Source organism: Lithobates pipiens, unplaced genomic scaffold (assembly GCF_037356315.1).
Source record: "Lithobates pipiens isolate NorthernLeopardFrog02 unplaced genomic scaffold, aLitPip1_a1.2 Scaffold_22, whole genome shotgun sequence".
Lineage (NCBI taxonomy): Eukaryota > Metazoa > Chordata > Amphibia > Anura > Ranidae > Lithobates > Lithobates pipiens.
The window spans coordinates 262,185,708-262,203,448 of NW_027507784.1; the positions used below are offsets into that span (position 1 = coordinate 262,185,708).

At 43.0% G+C, this 17,741-nt stretch overlaps 1 protein-coding gene across 1 annotated transcript in view; it reads left to right on the plus strand.

Annotated features, from left to right (window-relative positions):
- Positions 1–7,646, plus strand: part of LOC143925723 (vomeronasal type-2 receptor 26-like) — a 42,185-nt gene extending 34,539 nt beyond the window's left edge. The window contains exons 5-6 of the mRNA XM_077450177.1: positions 6,356–6,479; positions 6,739–7,646. Of these exons, the coding sequence (XP_077306303.1) occupies positions 6,356–6,479; positions 6,739–7,646 (1,032 nt within the window). The remainder of the gene's footprint in view (positions 1–6,355; positions 6,480–6,738) is intronic.
- Positions 7,647–17,741: the final 10,095 nt, after the last annotated feature.

The window sequence follows — 17,741 nt, forward strand, 5'->3', positions numbered from 1 at the left end:
GAGGAAAAAAGAGAAAAAGCATGAGGCATTGCGGTGTAAAAAAAGGTCTAACATGACTACGAGGGGAGACTTGCTGCCCAATAACAGTCGGGGGGGGGGGGGGGGGGTAATACCACAAAGGAATCCAGCAAGCTGGGTACTCCAAAACTCTACATTTCAGGAACCAAATGAATGAGATGAGTGTTGAGACTTGAACACGGGAAGTTATATGGTCGCTTTTCTGGACGCTTTTTTCTGAGACACAGCCTGCCAGTCAAACTGAGAGTCAAACTTCGATGGCATGGGGGCTTCCATTGAGACTTTAGCAGGGAGAATGTCCAGCGAACGAAGCAAAGCAAGACCTTCTTCGATATCTGTAACTTCAGAGGTTTTGCCCTCATGTGCAACTGTAAGCTTAATCGGGTGTCATGGTTATGCAGTGATCTTCCTGTGTTTGCTTACCTCCCCTCATGTGTTCAGACTAAGAGGCCAGCCACTTCCACCTGGTGGTTTTTATAACCTCTCCTCTAAGCATGGCTCCACCCCAGGCCCTATCAGGGAGCCCTATATTAACCTGTGCACTGCAGGCCATCAGGGCTCATCAACCATTGTGTATTCCTTTGTGTGTTAGCTTCCTGTTACCTGCTGTGTGCTCTTCTACTGTTTTCCGTTACCGACTTTGGCATGTCTTTGACTATCCCTGTTTGCCTGTGATCCTGACCTTTTGGCGTGTCCCCGACTATTCTTGTCTGCTTGTGGCCCCGACCTTGGCTTTGTCCCTCACCATCCCTATCCTCCTGTTGCCTACTGTGGGTGTGAGCTGGGGGTCGCGACCTGGAGCCAGTTGCAGCCAAGTCCATCCTCACCACTCGAGGCTCTGGTGAACACCTGCTGGCTCTTAGACTCCGCACCCCAGGGAATCTTACGCTCTAACCCCGGTGGGACCTGTCTCCCGTCCGCAGCAGTCATCCGTAGGGTCCACAACCTTGTGGTGCACTCCTGATCCCTACGGTGTGCATCTATCACCTCACCTCAAGGTGACCTGACACCGGGTATCCCCAGCGGTAAGGGATATCATGGTTGCAGAGTACTTTTGTCACTGATAGTAAGGATTTGCGCTTTTGCATTGTGAACTGAGATAAGTCCGCAAACAGCTGGATATGGGCAAACTGTTCCGGGGGCTGTTGGTTCTTTCGGAATGCAAGCCGTCCTCCGCTCGATTCACACAGTGCCCGAGTGCCGCTAAGCTCCATTCCCTGCGACGTTACGACTCATGGGAGCGGAGATCGGCGCCAAATTCAAAAAAGTAAAAACACACAATACACATACAGTACTGTAATCTTACAGATTACAATACTGTATAAAAAATGACACACCCCCTTTGTCCCTAGTGGTCTGTCCAGTGCCCTGCATGTAGATTTATATTATAAATACAGTTTTTTCTGCCTGGAATTTGGAGATTGTCCATAGCAACCAAACAGTGTTCCTTTATGTCAAAAGTGGTTATAGACCAGCTAGTAAACAGCGATAATAAATTATAATCACTTGCAGAATTGAGCGATAGCGATTTCTGGGGAAATTCATCATCAAACACTAAATCTAATGATTTCTGTCTTTTTGATTTGATTACATTATTGAATATTTTTTATTATTATATTGTTATTTGTTATAATTATTTATAGTTATTTATTATATTATAATTTATGATTTTGTGTTTCAAACTACTATCATACCCGGGATGAGTTATTCCTAAGAATTGCAGGCCTACAATATAAAATGCAAAATTTCCATGCAAAATAATGGTACCGCTTTCAGCACCTAAAATCAGAAATAATCATACCGCCAGGGAGGTTAAAGCTGCAATTCATGCCATATTTTTTAGTGTACTGTGACTCTAAACCTCTGTCTCAAGAGTCTATTACTCTTAATAAACTTAATACATTTTCAAAAGTGTGTGGCATCCATCTCTTCACATCCCCACTACACATCATGAACCCTACCCTTAGGCAAAATTTCAGCCTACCTGACTTTTGGTGACAACAGTGGACCATGCTTGGGTAATGTGTGCTGAAATAGCCAATTTTAGTCACTGGTGGAATCTCATGTGACAAGGTGATAATTCAGCAGCCCAATTGGGAGACAGGGTAAGATGTTGTCACTATATAACAGGAAGTACCTAAACAAGGACCTTTGTGGCAGGATCCCCAGGAATTATTTACATGAAAGCTGCAGATTAAAAAATTATTGAAAATTACTTTTGAAATGATGTGGACATGTGAACAAGTTTTAGTAATTTGGTTTACATCAACTTAAATGTAGTAGTTCAGTAACAGTGAGAAGTAATATAATATGCAATGTTTTTACTTTGTAGTTGAACTGGTGCTTAAAAACAATATTAAATGCAAAAGCCGGTGCAAAAAAAGGAAATGAAAACCTTGTAACACAGTTTACTATTCAGAACCATGTTTTTGTTAATGGGAGTTTGTTTACAAGATCTGTTGGGAATTTCCTTAGTGATGGGTTTGGTTATTGGAAACTTGCAATTAATTCTACTTTAATTAAATTGAAAAATAAGAAAAATCAGGTAAGGCTATATGAGATTCTGTGAGGTGCTACAGAAAGAAGTCTTGAAAATGTGCGTCATTTGTGTGCCGTAATCTTAACTATCAACTATCAAAACTATTGCCCTCCCAGCAAGGACTTTTCTTGACCCAAGGTAAAGTGAGAAAAATGAAAGAGTTTTTTCTCTCTAGGTTAGACATAACATTTTCTCTTCCCTAAACTCCCTTTTGTCTCTTGTGGGCTTTCTGGAAACCATGCAGTGAACTCAGGGCCATCTTTAAGATTGATTGGACCCTGGGCAAAAGATTTTTTTGGGCCCCTCCATGCAGTTTTGCTCTCCACCTGCTTTGAGACATACAATAAAAAGCAGCTAGACTTAAAATCAGTTTACTGAATCAGATCAGACAGCGATTGGTTGCCAGAGGTTACAGTGTGTCATTACCACTCACTGACTGGTTGCTAGAGGTTACAGCACATCATTTCTGCTTGTTGATTGGTTGCTAGCGATTACTGTACATCAATACTGCTCACTGATTGGTTACTATGGGTTACTGCACATCATTACTGCTTACTAATTGGTTGCTAGAGGTTACAGCACATCATTATTGCTTACTGATTGGTTGCTAGAGGTTACAGCACATCATCTCCTCAGTGCATGCACACCATGGACTGGGGAGGTGAGGGGGGCCATTAATAGACAGAAAACTCCTAGGGCTCCTAGTGGCAGAAAACTCCTAGGGATCCCAGTGGCAGTGCTGGGGGGGGGGAGCGTGTGATCAATGCAAATGCTGATTTTTTTTATACGGATTACCAATATAAAGAGGAGTTTCAACACTGGCCACCAATGTAATAGGGGTTTACACTGACCACTAATGTAATAGAAGCATTCACAGTAACCACCAATGTAAGGAGGGATTTACACTGACTACCAATTTTAGGGGGACCTTCACACTGGCCACTAGTGTGAATGAAAGGATTCTACACAAAGCCCCAATGTAATGAGAAGATTTACACTGACCACAAATATAATTGAGACATTTAGCCTGCGTTCACATTTTTGTGTGTTGGGAAAGCATGCAAAATCGATTTTCTGACACCACAGAAACGTGCTGCCCTGTAGCAGATACACAGTAGTGTCATTAATTGTTAATGACACCCTCACCCATCTGCTGACATGTGCCTTGGCACTGTGTGATTTTGGAAAAGGGTTTTGGAGTTTCTTCCGCATTTGTAGTGCATAGAGCAGCCCATTGAAATGAATGGGCTACTCTACACAAGACCTACATCTTTATCCACCATGCCAGTATACCTTTGCATCATTAAACCCATGCTAATCTCTGCACTCCACACCTCCCCCATCCTCTCCACTCCCCCTCCCCTTTAACGCTAAATGCCTCCTCTCATCTTTTCACCCACCTTTTTTATGTAGCACTACCCCCGAAGGAGCTGCTGGTTAAATTTGGGCTTACCACTACCTTCTGTTCTCCTCGCTTTACATCTAGGGGTGTCCCGTGGTAAATGGCCCAGTAACTCGAGAGACTGACAACAGATCCACTTGAATGGATTTCATTTGCAAAATGTAGATAATGAACAGTCTCTTAAATTGGGATCAGAGGGTTGGAAACGAAGTTCAGGTACTCTTAGTGTCAAAGTCAAAATGTTGAAGAATTTGCTTACTTTGACTGCATCCAGAGAATAGCACTTCGCAACTGGAGGTTCACTCAAGTTGGATAGTCCCTCTCTCACAAGGCCGAGCAGCCAACAACGTGATTACTCAGGAACAAGTCTCTGCCACAGGTATTGTTGTAGAACACGTAGGGAAACTAAACTTGAAAAACACTCGTAGGATACCTGGATCTTTCAGCCAGCTTGGCGATATCCACGAGACCGGATTCTCTTGGGTACTTCAGCCCTTCCAGGCTCTTACTAAGAAACCAACCCTCACATGGTCTTCTTCTGAAGAGTCCTCCCCTGGAATGCTTGAAGTCACTGGGTCTCTCCCAAACCAGAGACGGCACCCAACCACCTCAGAATCCTCCTTTAGTTTCCTTGCCTTGGGCTAGCCAGCCCAGAGACATCAAAATCGGGTGGATCCGCACCCCAGGCCATAGCCTCCTTGGGGACTGGTCAGGAGGACGAGGACCATGAAGTCAGTACATCATTCTGGACTGGGAAACCCTCTCCCAGAAAGCACAGCAAGAGGGCCATTGGGTGGACTCTGAGAGAGAGTAAATTAAGCACCTAACCAGACCATAGTTCCATGCCTGCCAGAAGAGACAGTGTCCCCTATGGCCAGGATGAACATCTCACAGTCCAGTCAGACTGATGCTGAAGTCTAAATTTAGACAATTGTACCCAAACCAAACTGCAGTTCAGGCATAACTAACTTTGAAAAAAGCACTTCAGGAGCCGCCGCTACGCTTACCTCCATGCATCCCCTCCTTGCTCACCTGTGCACCCAAACTGTAATTCCTTCTATGCCTACCTCTGTGTACCGAACACTACCCTTCCCCCACCAACTTGCTTACCTTTGCAGAACAGGCTGATGATAGGCTTAATGGCCACAGTTTTAGGCAGAACTTTCATGTATGCTGCTTTACCTCTTCAGTGGGCAGCATTCAGTATAGGTGATGGTGGATATGACCTCAGGAGGGCATGATATACATATGAATACCACCTCTATTTACAAATGAATCCTGCCAGTGTGTCGCTATTTACATATGAATGTCATCACTATATACATATCAATGTCGGTATTTACATGTAAACACAGGGTCTGCAGGTGAGTCATCTGTACACAACAATAGGGCAGAGCTGGGCAGCATTAGTAACAAAACTGAGTATTCAAGACACAGCAAGTGACTAAAACCTCAAGGGACAAGGGAATTTAAACTGGGATAGTTGCCAAATATCAGGCAAATGCTTTGGGCCCCACAACAATGACAGGTCCCAGGGCAGCTGCCCCTTTTGCCCTGCCTTAAAAATGGTCCTGGGTGAACTGATAAATAATGTGAAGATCAGAGCTCTGTGCAGGCCACTTGAGTTCCTCAACACCAAACTCATAAAATGAAGTAATGCTGAAACAGAAACCCTTTCCAAACTTTGACTTTGACTCTGCGGGTTGTTGACAATATATTCAAATGATTATTTATCAGCACTGTGGCAAGAATAAGCATCTAAATAAACCTAAAAGTAAAAATATAAATAAAAATAAGAATGAGGACTATAAGAAATATGAAAATGCTGCAGGTGAGAAGATTGAGGTACCAGGAGGAACAGAGACAATGGTTACCAATACCGCTTTTTGGGTATCACCACAAGGGAGGCCCCAATGGTGAGCTATATGAGAACCCCCCTTATGAATGGTTATCTCCACTTGGACATTTCTGTGGAGAAGAAAACCCATAGGAAGAAAAAGCTACCACAAGCTAAAATAAGTATCATTTTGAAAAGTGATTAACTGAAGTCAAATATTCCAGATAATAAATCTATTTAGGTATAAGTGTAAGCCGCCATTAACAAAAAAAAAAATTAAAAACATTTTGGTAATCTGCTAATCAGAGAAAAATGTTGTAGAGCTGCTGTAACCAAATAAAAAGATTTCTAGAGGAGTCCACAGTCAGCAGATGGTACACACGCTGAACAATCTCAGCACCAGGACTGTTCTCCACAGGAGAAAAAGTATTATCTGAAACAGTAAGATAGAGGTGAGGCCACATTACGTGTAAAGTGTCCACCGTAGATGAGGAAACTTGATTTTGTAAATACATTTAGTGAACTTCCGTACATAATACAACGTGTTGCTTTTTGTTAGGTTCCAAAATCTCAGTGCTCTGAAAGTTGTTCCCCTGGATACCGGAAAGTTCCTGGCTTCTCCATACAATATTGTTGTCATAGCTGTGTCCTGTGTTCATATGGAGAAATATCAAATATTACAGGTAATGATTTTTAGGTATTACTGGGAGTGTTTTATTTTGTTTTTGACCACCTGCTTTCCAGGGCATTTTTAACATTTTCAGCATTTTATGTAGATAATTACTTAGAACTCTCAACTATTATATATTTTCTAAAGGTATAGTAGAGGTATTGAGTAAACAGATACCCAACATGTCACAATTTAAAACTGTACACTCCTGTAAAATGAGTACAAACTATGTAAGTGATCACAGTGTTTATTGATTTTATTTTGTTTTCCAGATAGTGAAAATTGCATCAAATGCCCCGATCATGGATGGCCAAATGGGAACAAAACTCGCTGTATTCCCAAAGAAGTAGATTTTCTTTCCTTCACTGATGACAAAATCTCATTAGTTTTTATAACCTTCCCACTGTTGTGTTTTGGGAAGACTCTTCTAGTACTCACCATTTTTATTTTACACCAGGACACACCAGTTGTGAAAGCCAATAACAAGAGCCTCAGCTTTGTCCTCCTGGTCTCCATCATGTTGGGTTTCCTCTGTGTGTTCCTCTTCCTGGGTCGCCCTGTGGATGTAACCTGCTTGCTACGCCAAATTTCTTTTGGAATTCTCTTTACAATAGCCGTATCTTCTGTATTGGCCAAGACTATTATGGTTTGCATTGCCTTCAAAGCCACCAAACCCAACAGCATGTGGAGGAAATGGATTGGAGTAAAACTGCCCACCTGTATAGTCTTAGCTTGTTCTTCTGTTCAAGTTATAATCTGTGGTAGTTGGTTGTCCATCTCTCCCCCCTTCCAGGAATTGGACACACACTCCTACCAGGAGAAGATCATCATTCAGTGTAATGAAGGGTCAGTTATCGGGTTCTACTCTGTCCTGGGTTATATGGGGATCCTGGCTTCTGTTAGTTTTATTATAGCTTTTTTTGTCAGGACATTACCGGACAGTTTTAATGAAGCCAAATACATCACCTTCAGCATGCTGGTGTTCTGCAGTGTCTGGATTGCCATGATCCCGGCCTATCTGAGCACCAAAGGGAAATACACAGTGGCTGTGGAGATATTCGCCATACTGATTTCCAATAATGGTCTCTTATACTGTATATTTCTTACAAAATGCTTTATAATTCTCTGTAGGCCAGAACTGAATTCAAAAGGCTATCTGCACAGTAAAGGAAATATATGAACTTTCTTTTACTTTAAGACATCAAAAAATTTAGACGGTTATGTAAATGTTACATTACTTATTTTAAATGAAAATAAAATAGCTGATTTTCCTATACAGTGTATAGTGTAACAGAACATAATTCAAAAAAATAAATAAAAATCAAATATGAGTAATCTAATCATAAAGATATGAATGTTTCCAAACCATTAGAAACAGAAAAATAAATAAATGCAAACATGGCCATAAGACACAAACATTATACTGGTACCATAAAACCTAAAGTTTAAACTCCATACAGATATAAAAGGCACACATTAACCACTTTGCGCCCACGCTATAGCCAAAATATGGCTACAGCGCGGATGCTAACTGCCGGGAGGGCATCCCTGGACATCCTCCTGTTTACTTCCCTCTGCACGCTGCCGCGGGCGCACATCGGGGAAATTCTGTGCTGGCCATGTCCCTCGGACACAGCCAGTCACAGATCGCTGTAAATGTCCAATCACAGCGGCCGTTTACAGCGTGATCGGCGTGTCCAATGAGAGATGATCTCATATATAAACATATGAGATCATCTCTCATCGCCGCCTCTCCCTCCTCACACAGACAGCGTGTGAGGAGGGAGAGATGAACCGCTGTGAGATGCAGCGGTTAGTGCAAAAAAAAAAAGAAAAAAAAAAAAAGAAAATAAAGTGCCCATCTGTCCCCACTGCCACCTTTCCCCACTGCCCCCACTGCCACTGCCCCCACTGCCACCTGTCCGTGCCATCTGTCCCCAGTGCCACCTGTCATCAGTGCCATATCAGTGTCACGTGTCATCAGTGCCACATATTAGTGCCATCTGTCATCAGTGCCAGGTATCAGTGGCGTCTGTCATCAGTGCCACCTGTCAGTGTCACGCGCCATCTGTTATCAGTGTCACGTGTCATCAATGCCAGGTATCAGTAGCATCTGTCATCAGTGTCACGTGTCATCAGTGCCACATATTAGTGCCATCTGTCATCAGTGCCACGTAATAGTGCCATGTGTCATCAGTGCCCCGTATTAGAGCCACGCGTCATCAGTGCCACGAATAAGTGCCATCTGTCAGCAGTGCCACATATTAGTGCCATCTGTCATCAGTGTCACGTGTCATCAGTGCCACGTATTAGTGGCATCTGTCATCAGTGCCATCTGTCATCAGTGCCACGTCGGTGTCACGTGTTATTGTCCTGGTGCTCCAGGGCCTTCAAAAGTGTAATAGGTAGTCAACAAGTTAGATGTGTAATTTATGCTCCTAGAACACATGATGTTGGGCCTCTCTAAGTGGCCAGGCTGTGGAATTGTAATACTCAGGAGGAGTAGCAGAATTTATTTTGGGGCATTATTACAATGACAATTTTGTGGAAAAAAAATAAAAAATCTTCATTTTGCAAAGAATTGTGGAAAAAAATGACAACATCAAAGAGCTCACCATTCCTCTTACTAAATACCTTGGAATGTCTACTTTCAAAGGGGTAATTTGGGGGGTATTTGTACTTTCCTGGCTTGTTCGGGTCACAAGAAATGAGATAGGCCACCAGTACATCAGATGTGATCAATTTTGTATGATTTGCACCACAGCTTGTGGACTCTCTAACTTTCACAAAGACCAAATAATATCCACTAATATGGGTTATTTTGACCAAAGATATGTAGCAGTATAAATTGTGGCCAAAATTTATGGAAAAAAAATAATTTGCAAAATTTTATCACAGAAACAAAGAAAAAAATCTTTTTTTTCAAAATTTTTGGTCTTTTTTCATTTATAGCGCAAAAAATAAAAAACCCAGAGGTGATCAAACACCACCAAAAAAAAGCTCTATTTGTGGGAAAAAAAAGGCCAAAAATTCATTTGGGTACAGTGTTGCATGACTGAGTAATTGTCATTCAAAGTGTGAGAGCACCGAAAGCTGAAAATTGGTCTGGGCAGGAGGGGGTTTTAAGTGCCCAGTTGTCAAACGGTTAATACAAAGCTGTATTTTTTAACATGTCATTTTTTCAGTACATATATGAACACAACAACAATACAGATATGTAAGTGAGATATGCCTAGTCTACTTTGTTTTGTTCTAGCTGTCAGTCTGTTCTTTTTTTGCTTTGTTTTGTTGTTCTGCTTATTATTAATTTTTTTGCCATAGATTTTTATACTTATATTAAGACAAATAGCTACCAGAATCCACTCCCTTTAACCACTTCAGCCCCAGAAGGTTTACACCCCTACTTCCTAACCAGGCCATTGTTTTCTGTACAGCACTGTGTTATTTTTAACTGACAAATGTGTGGTCATGCGACACTGTACTCAAATAATATTGATGTTCTGACGCTATACCCAAATAATATTGATGCTCTTTTTTCCCCACAAATAGAGCTTTCTTTTGGTGGTATTTGATCACCTCTGCAGTTTTTATTTTTTGCACTATAAACAAAAAAAAGAGCGACAGCTTTGAAAAAAAACAATATTTTTTTTTACTTTCTGCTATAAAACATCCAATAACCAAATGTAAAAATTCTAATTCTATTCTAATTTCTTCATCAATTTAGGCCAATGTGTATTCTGCTACATGTTTTTTGGTAAAAAAATCCCAATAAGCGTATATTCATTGATTCATTCATTCAGTTATAGCGTCTGCAAACTATGGGATAGATTTATTTATTTATTTTACCATTAATGTCGGTTATCAGCGACTTATAATGCAAATGTGATATTGCAAAAGTTACAGTATCTACAAACTATGGGATATTTTGTTGGAATTTAGATTTTTTTTCTGGTAATGGGGGCAATCAGCGATTTTTAGCGGGACTGCGATGTTGCGGCGTACAAATCAGACATCTAACTGCCACTTTTTTTTTTACACTTTTTGGGGACCAGTGACACCAATACAGTGATCAGTGCTAAAATAAAAATGCCATGTCACTGCACTAATGACACTTGCAGCGAAGAGGTTAACATCACGGGCAATCAAAGGATTAACTGTGTCCCTAGGGGGTGCTTTCCAACTGTGGGGGGGAGGTGCTTTGATTGGGGAAAGACAGAGATCCGTGTTCCTGCTTAGCATAAAAACACAAGATCTCTCTCTTTCCCTCTCACAGAAAGGCAATCTGCCTTGTTTACCTAGGCAGACCGCTGTTTTCCCTTTCCTGTGAACGGTCGGCAGGTCCCGGCGGACATTGTGTCCACCGTACCCACTGATTGGCTCTCTCAGTGTCCAATCACAGCGGGAGCGGGTCGCCGGGGGCACGTTTGCATGCCCCAAATCTCGTGCACAAAATCACTTACAGGTGTATGATTTTGTGCAGCCGGGGCTGCCCTGCCGCAGTATATCGGCACGGGGCGATCCGGAAGCAGTTGAAGTGTGTATAAATACCATTTGTCTAAATAGTTCAGTGCTAATCCTTGGTTTTGAAATGAGTGAATCTATCTTTTTATCACACTGTGCACCAAAAAAACAATAATTCTTAAAACAGAAAAGAGAATAAACATGAATATAAGATTATGCAAATTTACAACATACAGCACAAAAAAAATTCAGAAAATAATCATGAAGTGTTGGGAAGTTCTAAGGAAGGATAGGGTTTTTAAGCACTGTTCTCCCCATTTACCCTCAATTTATATACAGACGATCCCCTACTCTTAGCCCTTGTACAGACGGTCGGACATTCTGACAGAAAATGTTCGATCGGACCACGTTGTCGGATAATCCGACCGTGTGTGGGCTCCATCAGACTTTTTCCGTCGGACTGTCCGACCAACAAAGTTTGAGAGCTGGATATAAAATTTTCAGACGACATGATCTGATCGGACTTTGCCCGATCGTTTGTAGAGAATTCTGATCGGACAAAGTGCCACGCATGCTCAGATCTAATTACGAGACCAAAGCTATTGGCTACTAGCCTGAGCGTAGTCCTGTTGTAACGAAACTTTGTCCGACCGTGTGTATGCAACACCAGTTTCGGACTGCGCAGTACGTATTATTTGTAGCCCTGATGAAGGGAAATTAGAAAAGCCCCTGAAATGTGTTGGATAGAATTTTTACTATTATAAAGAAAAAAAATATGAAATGTCAATCATACAACTTGAACGCTCTTGGGGCGTGGCCTGGCCGAGCACCGAGATGGACGCGTGAGAGAACTGCTCCTACCGCTGACTCTCTTTCTTCAGCTTTCTCGGTGAGATCCAGTAGCGATTACCGGCCAAAGAGATGGGGACAGCATCCCGCAACACCTCGACGTCTAGATACCGGTCGCCTAGGGGACATTCGGGTGGAAACACTCATAATATCCCTGAAATGTTCCGTTCTCAGAGAGGCAACATGGCGCCTTCCCGCCAAACACACCACCAACCTTCTACACCGCCACGATCGGATGCCATCCTGGTTTCTTGGGAGTCCTCCCAAGTACCCAATACAAACCGAGAATCATCCCCGCAGCAACCGGTCAGTATCCAAGATCTGAGATGTATAGCGGCCGATATAAAGGACACGCTATCAGCCGCCATTGCGGACCTTCGAGTCGACATACACGCGCTCGCAGACAGAGTTCTTGAGGTGGAAAAAACTTCCGCGCAACATGAAAATGTACTGCGTAAAGCCACCAGAAAGATTGATCATCACACAATCCAACTGCGGGAGACACAACGATGCATCGAAGACCTTGATAATCGCGGCCGCCGCCATAACATTCGGATTAGAGGGTTACCGGAAAGCATCGAACCGGACGTTTTGGAGCAGGAGGTAACGACTCTCTTCAACTCGCTGTTGAACCGGCCTAAAGATACTCGTATAGACATGGAGAGAATCCACAGGGCCTTACGCCCCAAAGGAAAGGAGACTGACCCCCCTAGAGATATTATCTGCTGTATCGTGGACTATAGGCTTAAGGAGGAGATCTTACGACAAGCAAGGAGCCAACAACAGCTTCTACACAGAGGTGTAGCTATCCAAATATTTTAAGATTTGTCGGCCATCACGTTACAAAACCGCAGAGACTTGAAACCTTTACTGGAAGTTTTGCGCACCCATGGCATACAATACCGTTGGAAGTTTCCCTTTGGTCTCTCTGCCACACATAGGGGTAAATCTGCACTTCTACGATTACCCGAAGACTTACGACACTTCTGCCGATCACTGGACATTCCGCTGGTGGACGTACCAAATTGGTACGCAGACTTCCGCACCTATTCATCGAGGCGCTCATCTCCGCCATCCGAAGAACGAATGGAAGTACAAGAACAACGACCCCGTAGGAGACGGTCTTCATCCGGACACAGAACTCGCTCTTCTTGTCACAGGGATAGCCGTGGTTTTAGTCCTGAAGAGTCCCCGCGCTCCCGTAGGGCTTGCAGAGATTACTGATCGGGAAATCGGCGACACTGACTCCTCCAATCGGAGTGGGGATCTCCTCTCTCCACTCTGTTCTTTTGACTTAAGCTTTCAGTTGCTGCATAGTTGCATAAGCTCGCCCCGTTCGTCTGAGGCTGATATCTCTGACTTCATTCGATATGTTAGATCACCTCCCTTATACTGGCTGAAAGAAGGAAACAAATTCCACTCGACCGTGAGAACTGAACACACGACGTGGTTGTCCGTTTGTCGCACAACACAGGCACTCGACTGTGGGTGTTTCTCATTCCTAAAGAATCCTACTCTCATTTTTGCGACTTGCACCCGGAACATTTTCCTTTGACCACACGGTAGATGATCCGCACACTGTAATGGCCCTCGGATGCCCGGAATGTATCACTCTGAATCATCGGGATGAGACCTCGCGAATTGGAGAGACTTACCTGACGCCTCACTCCTGAGCAGCTCGGGGAGTTGGCAGCATCGGATCTACGGCATGAGTAACTCTGCTCAAGTCTACCGGGTCTCACACAGTTTGTTGATACGTTTAGCAATCTGATAGAGTTGGTATCCTTTCGCTGTTCACCCCTTTGTTTCTCCATAACTATAAATTTGTAGTTTGGCCATTAGTTGATACCTCACCAATTTGGGGTTTATGTCTGGTTGAGAAATGACTATGAGTGAGGTATCTCAACGCGAGTATTGCGAAGATTTTAAACTTGATTGGTGATCCCAACTGGTTACCTCAAGAACCATCCCTGTCAGGCCCATCTTGGTGGGAGTATCTGGTCGCATCAACATGTTCAGAATGTGATCTAAAGCTCACACAAATGTTTGTTCCATATGAATGTTAATTTAACATAGTTCGTAACTTCTGGTGTTACATGTGATTAAGTTACTTACTAATAGTGTCTCTACTGGGTCATAGACCCCTCTGAAGGTTTAGATTTAAGACTACTGTTTTTAGATTGGGCGGATGGGTCTAGGCGTCGGAGATAGAGGTTCATTGTAAAGAAACGCCATGACAAGGAATGCACTTCATATGTGGATTCGGCGACTAACCGAATGTCTGGCTTCTATGCTATTAGTATGCTGCGAAGCAGTTCCCCCTTTTATGCGCAATTGGACCTCTCTTGTCTCCTATACCTACCCTCATCACCACCGGTATATGTGTTTATAAATGTACATGGGGCTACTCTATCCACTGTTTTTACAGAGTGCATAGTCTTTAGGTGGATTCGTGCATATTCCGGCATTATTCGCACCTTGTGTAGGGAAGCCCGGTATTACACTTATGTTTCATAATCTCCCCATAAGTAGATAACGTTCGAGAGTTCAGCGGTAGTTTCGCTGATTTTGAGATTATTGTATTGGTGTTAGGCCCTGGTCGACCCCCCAACGTTGTCGTGGGTGGATCTGTGTCGTTATTTACGGATACGGATCCGACACACGTCACCGTACTCTCCTGGCCTGTACTGACGTAGTATAGGTCAGAGTAATATCCTTTATCATTACATCTTGTCACACAATCCTGGTTTCTCTTTACTTCCTGTATTACATTACACCTTACGGTGTGTACATTCACACTTCTCTTACAGATTAACATTAACAATTGGCGTCCTAATATCTGAACAGTAACATGGCCTCTCAAGCCCACAATCCAAGTACTCCTCTGGGAACGGTGTCCCTAGTCCGAGATCTACAAATTCATTTTACTTCGCTTAATGTTCGAGGACTAAATACCCGACAAAAACGGTCACAATTACTATATACCCTTAAAAAACACAAACAGCATATTGTATTCCTACAAGAGACTCACTTTCGTACGAACTACATCCCTAAACTGTATGACCGACACTATCCCACGTATTATCACGCTACGACAGACGACTCCAAATCTAAAGGCGTCTTGATTCTGATTTCTAAACATTGCCCACTGAAAGTAACTGACATCAAAGAAGATACACAGGGCAGATATCTGTTCCTTAAAGGCACTATCCACAATAGGCAGATTACATTAGCGAATATATATGCCCCGAACAAGAGTCAAGTCGCGTTCTTTCGAGAGACACTTCATACCCTCACTGAATTCCAAGCAGGTATGCTCATACTCGGGGGGGATTTCAATGTGACTTTAAACCCAACCCAAGACTCATCTAACGGAACGTCATCCCTTACTTATAGAGCTCTACGAGCTATCAAAACACAACTGCAAGAACTGACGTTACATGACACATGGCGTACTCTTCACCCAAATGACAGGGACTTCACCTTTTATTCCTCCCCACACGACAAATACTTCCGTTTGGATTATTTTTTCATTTCTCAAAACGATTTGACGCTAGTTACCCACGCATCCATAGAACCAATGATTATTTCGGACCACAATCCGATAGCTATGACGTTAACCCTATCTACCTCACAGACCCCGAGCCCAATTTGGAGACTGGACAACTCTTTACTCACTGACTTGGACATTACTCAGAAAATATCCTCTCGCTTATCACAATACTTCCGAGAAAATACAGTAGGGGACACTAAGCAGTCGAGCATATGGGCGGCACATAAATGTGTTTTACGGGGAGAATTTATATCCATAGCCGCGCACAGACACAAACTTAGGAAACAACGACTACAAGAGTTATACGACAAAGTTTATAAACTAGAGAGGATGCACAAAGCATCGTTGGCACATACTACGCTTACGCATTTACTGCAGGCTAGGGAAGAACTCCGACAGGAGTTGCTCTCAAGACTACGAAGGAAATATGTTCTCTCACAAAAGCTATTTTACAAATTTAGTAACAAATCGGGTAAACTTCTAGCGAAAGCAATACAACGTAAGAAAGCAGCGGCTACTATACATAAAATCATAGAACCTCAAGGAAAGAGTCATGTGACATCCGATGGAATTGCGAAACAATTCGTACATTACTTTTCGAAACTTTACAATTTGTCCCCAACCATCTCGACAGTACAGGCCACCGATAGACAAAAACTAATACTAGACTTCCTTGACGAATACGGGACTCCTCGGACGGTGATAGACGACATGCAATCTTTAGACGGACAGATTACCACTGAAGAACTTACTTTAGCCCTGAGCCAATTAAAGCCTGGCAAGAGCCCGGGCCCAGATGGCTTGACTGTTGGCTATTACAAAACTTTTCAAGAGACGCTCTCCCCTCACCTGCTGAACACGTTTAACTCTCTTTCCCCCTCAGATCCCATCAATAAAGATTTACTAGCAGCTCATATAACGTTGATTCCGAAACCCGATAATGAAGGTCGATACCATTGTCTCGAATTACAGACCCATCTCGCTTTTAAACGTAGATGTGAAATTATTTGCCAAAATATTAGCTAACCGTCTCCTCTGGGTTCTCCCACAATTAATCTCCCTGGACCAAGTAGGTTTTGTTCCCGGAAGAGAAGCCAGGGACAATACGATAAAAGCTCTGCATATACAACACTGGCTTACCAATAAGACTCAACAAAAAGGTTTTTTCTTATCGTTGGACGCAGAGAAGGTGTTCGACAGGGTGGCCTGGGATTATGTGGCTGCCTCATTAGAAATGTTAGGACTCCCTGCCCACTTCCGACAGATGGTAACAATGCTATATTCTTTTCCCACAGCTAAGGTACGGATTAATGGTTGCCTGTCGGACGCCTTCTCTGTGTCGAACGGAACTCGACAGGGATGCCCGCTATCACCGATCATTTTCATCCTCACCCTCGAACCCCTCTTGCCAAAACTTAGGGAGAACACTGCTATTAAAGGCATCGACATTGGTCATAATCAATATAAAATAGCGGCGTACGCCGACGATATCCTTATGTTTCTTTCGGACCCGCTAATTACATTACCGAATGTTTTGAAAGATTTCACACTTTTCAACAAAATATCCAATTTACAAATTAATTTTTCAAAATCGAAGGCTCTCAACATCTCTCTCCCCTCGGCCATGGTAGACCTTTGTAAGCTGAATTTCCCATTTAGCTGGGAACCTAAAGCCCTCACGTACCTAGGTATCCATCTAACTTCCTCACCAGACGACCTTTACGACCTAAATTATTAAATGTTTCTTCAGTCCTTACAAAACGACCTTGCCAAATGGATGATTGGCAAGTTCTCCTGGTTTGGCCGCATAGCCATCATAAAAATGAACATCTTGCCACGCATTTTATACATAATGCAAGCGGTTCCGATTAGACTTCCTGCACTATTTTTTACAACGTACAAAAGGTTGTGCAGAAACTTTATCTGGGCCTCCAAATCTCTGAGAATAAGTTGGGATACAATGGTACTACCTAAAGCTCTAGGAGGTCTCAGTTTACCCGACATTCGTAGATACCACTCGGCTTGCCATCTTACGAGAATCGTCGATTGGCATGTACACAAAGAGCTAAAAGACTGGATAACCATAGAAGACTCCCTTGACCCTACTCCTGTAATGCACTTGCCATGGATCTCGGAGGGCAAAGCACCCAGTGCCTATATCTTACACCCGCTCACAGGCGCTTCTATGCGAGTGTTCAGAGATGTAGCCGCGCAACTGCACTGGAATACTTCGCAGGGTCCGGTGACTCCTCTATCTAATAATCCGGATTTCGCCCCGGGAATCTCCGTACGAGAAGTTGCGGGAGGCCCTAAAAACCAAATTTTGCGAGCCTCACAATTAATATCCGATGGTACTGTTCTCCCATACAATGAGTTATGTTCATCCCTCCCAGGCTATGATATTCCATTTTT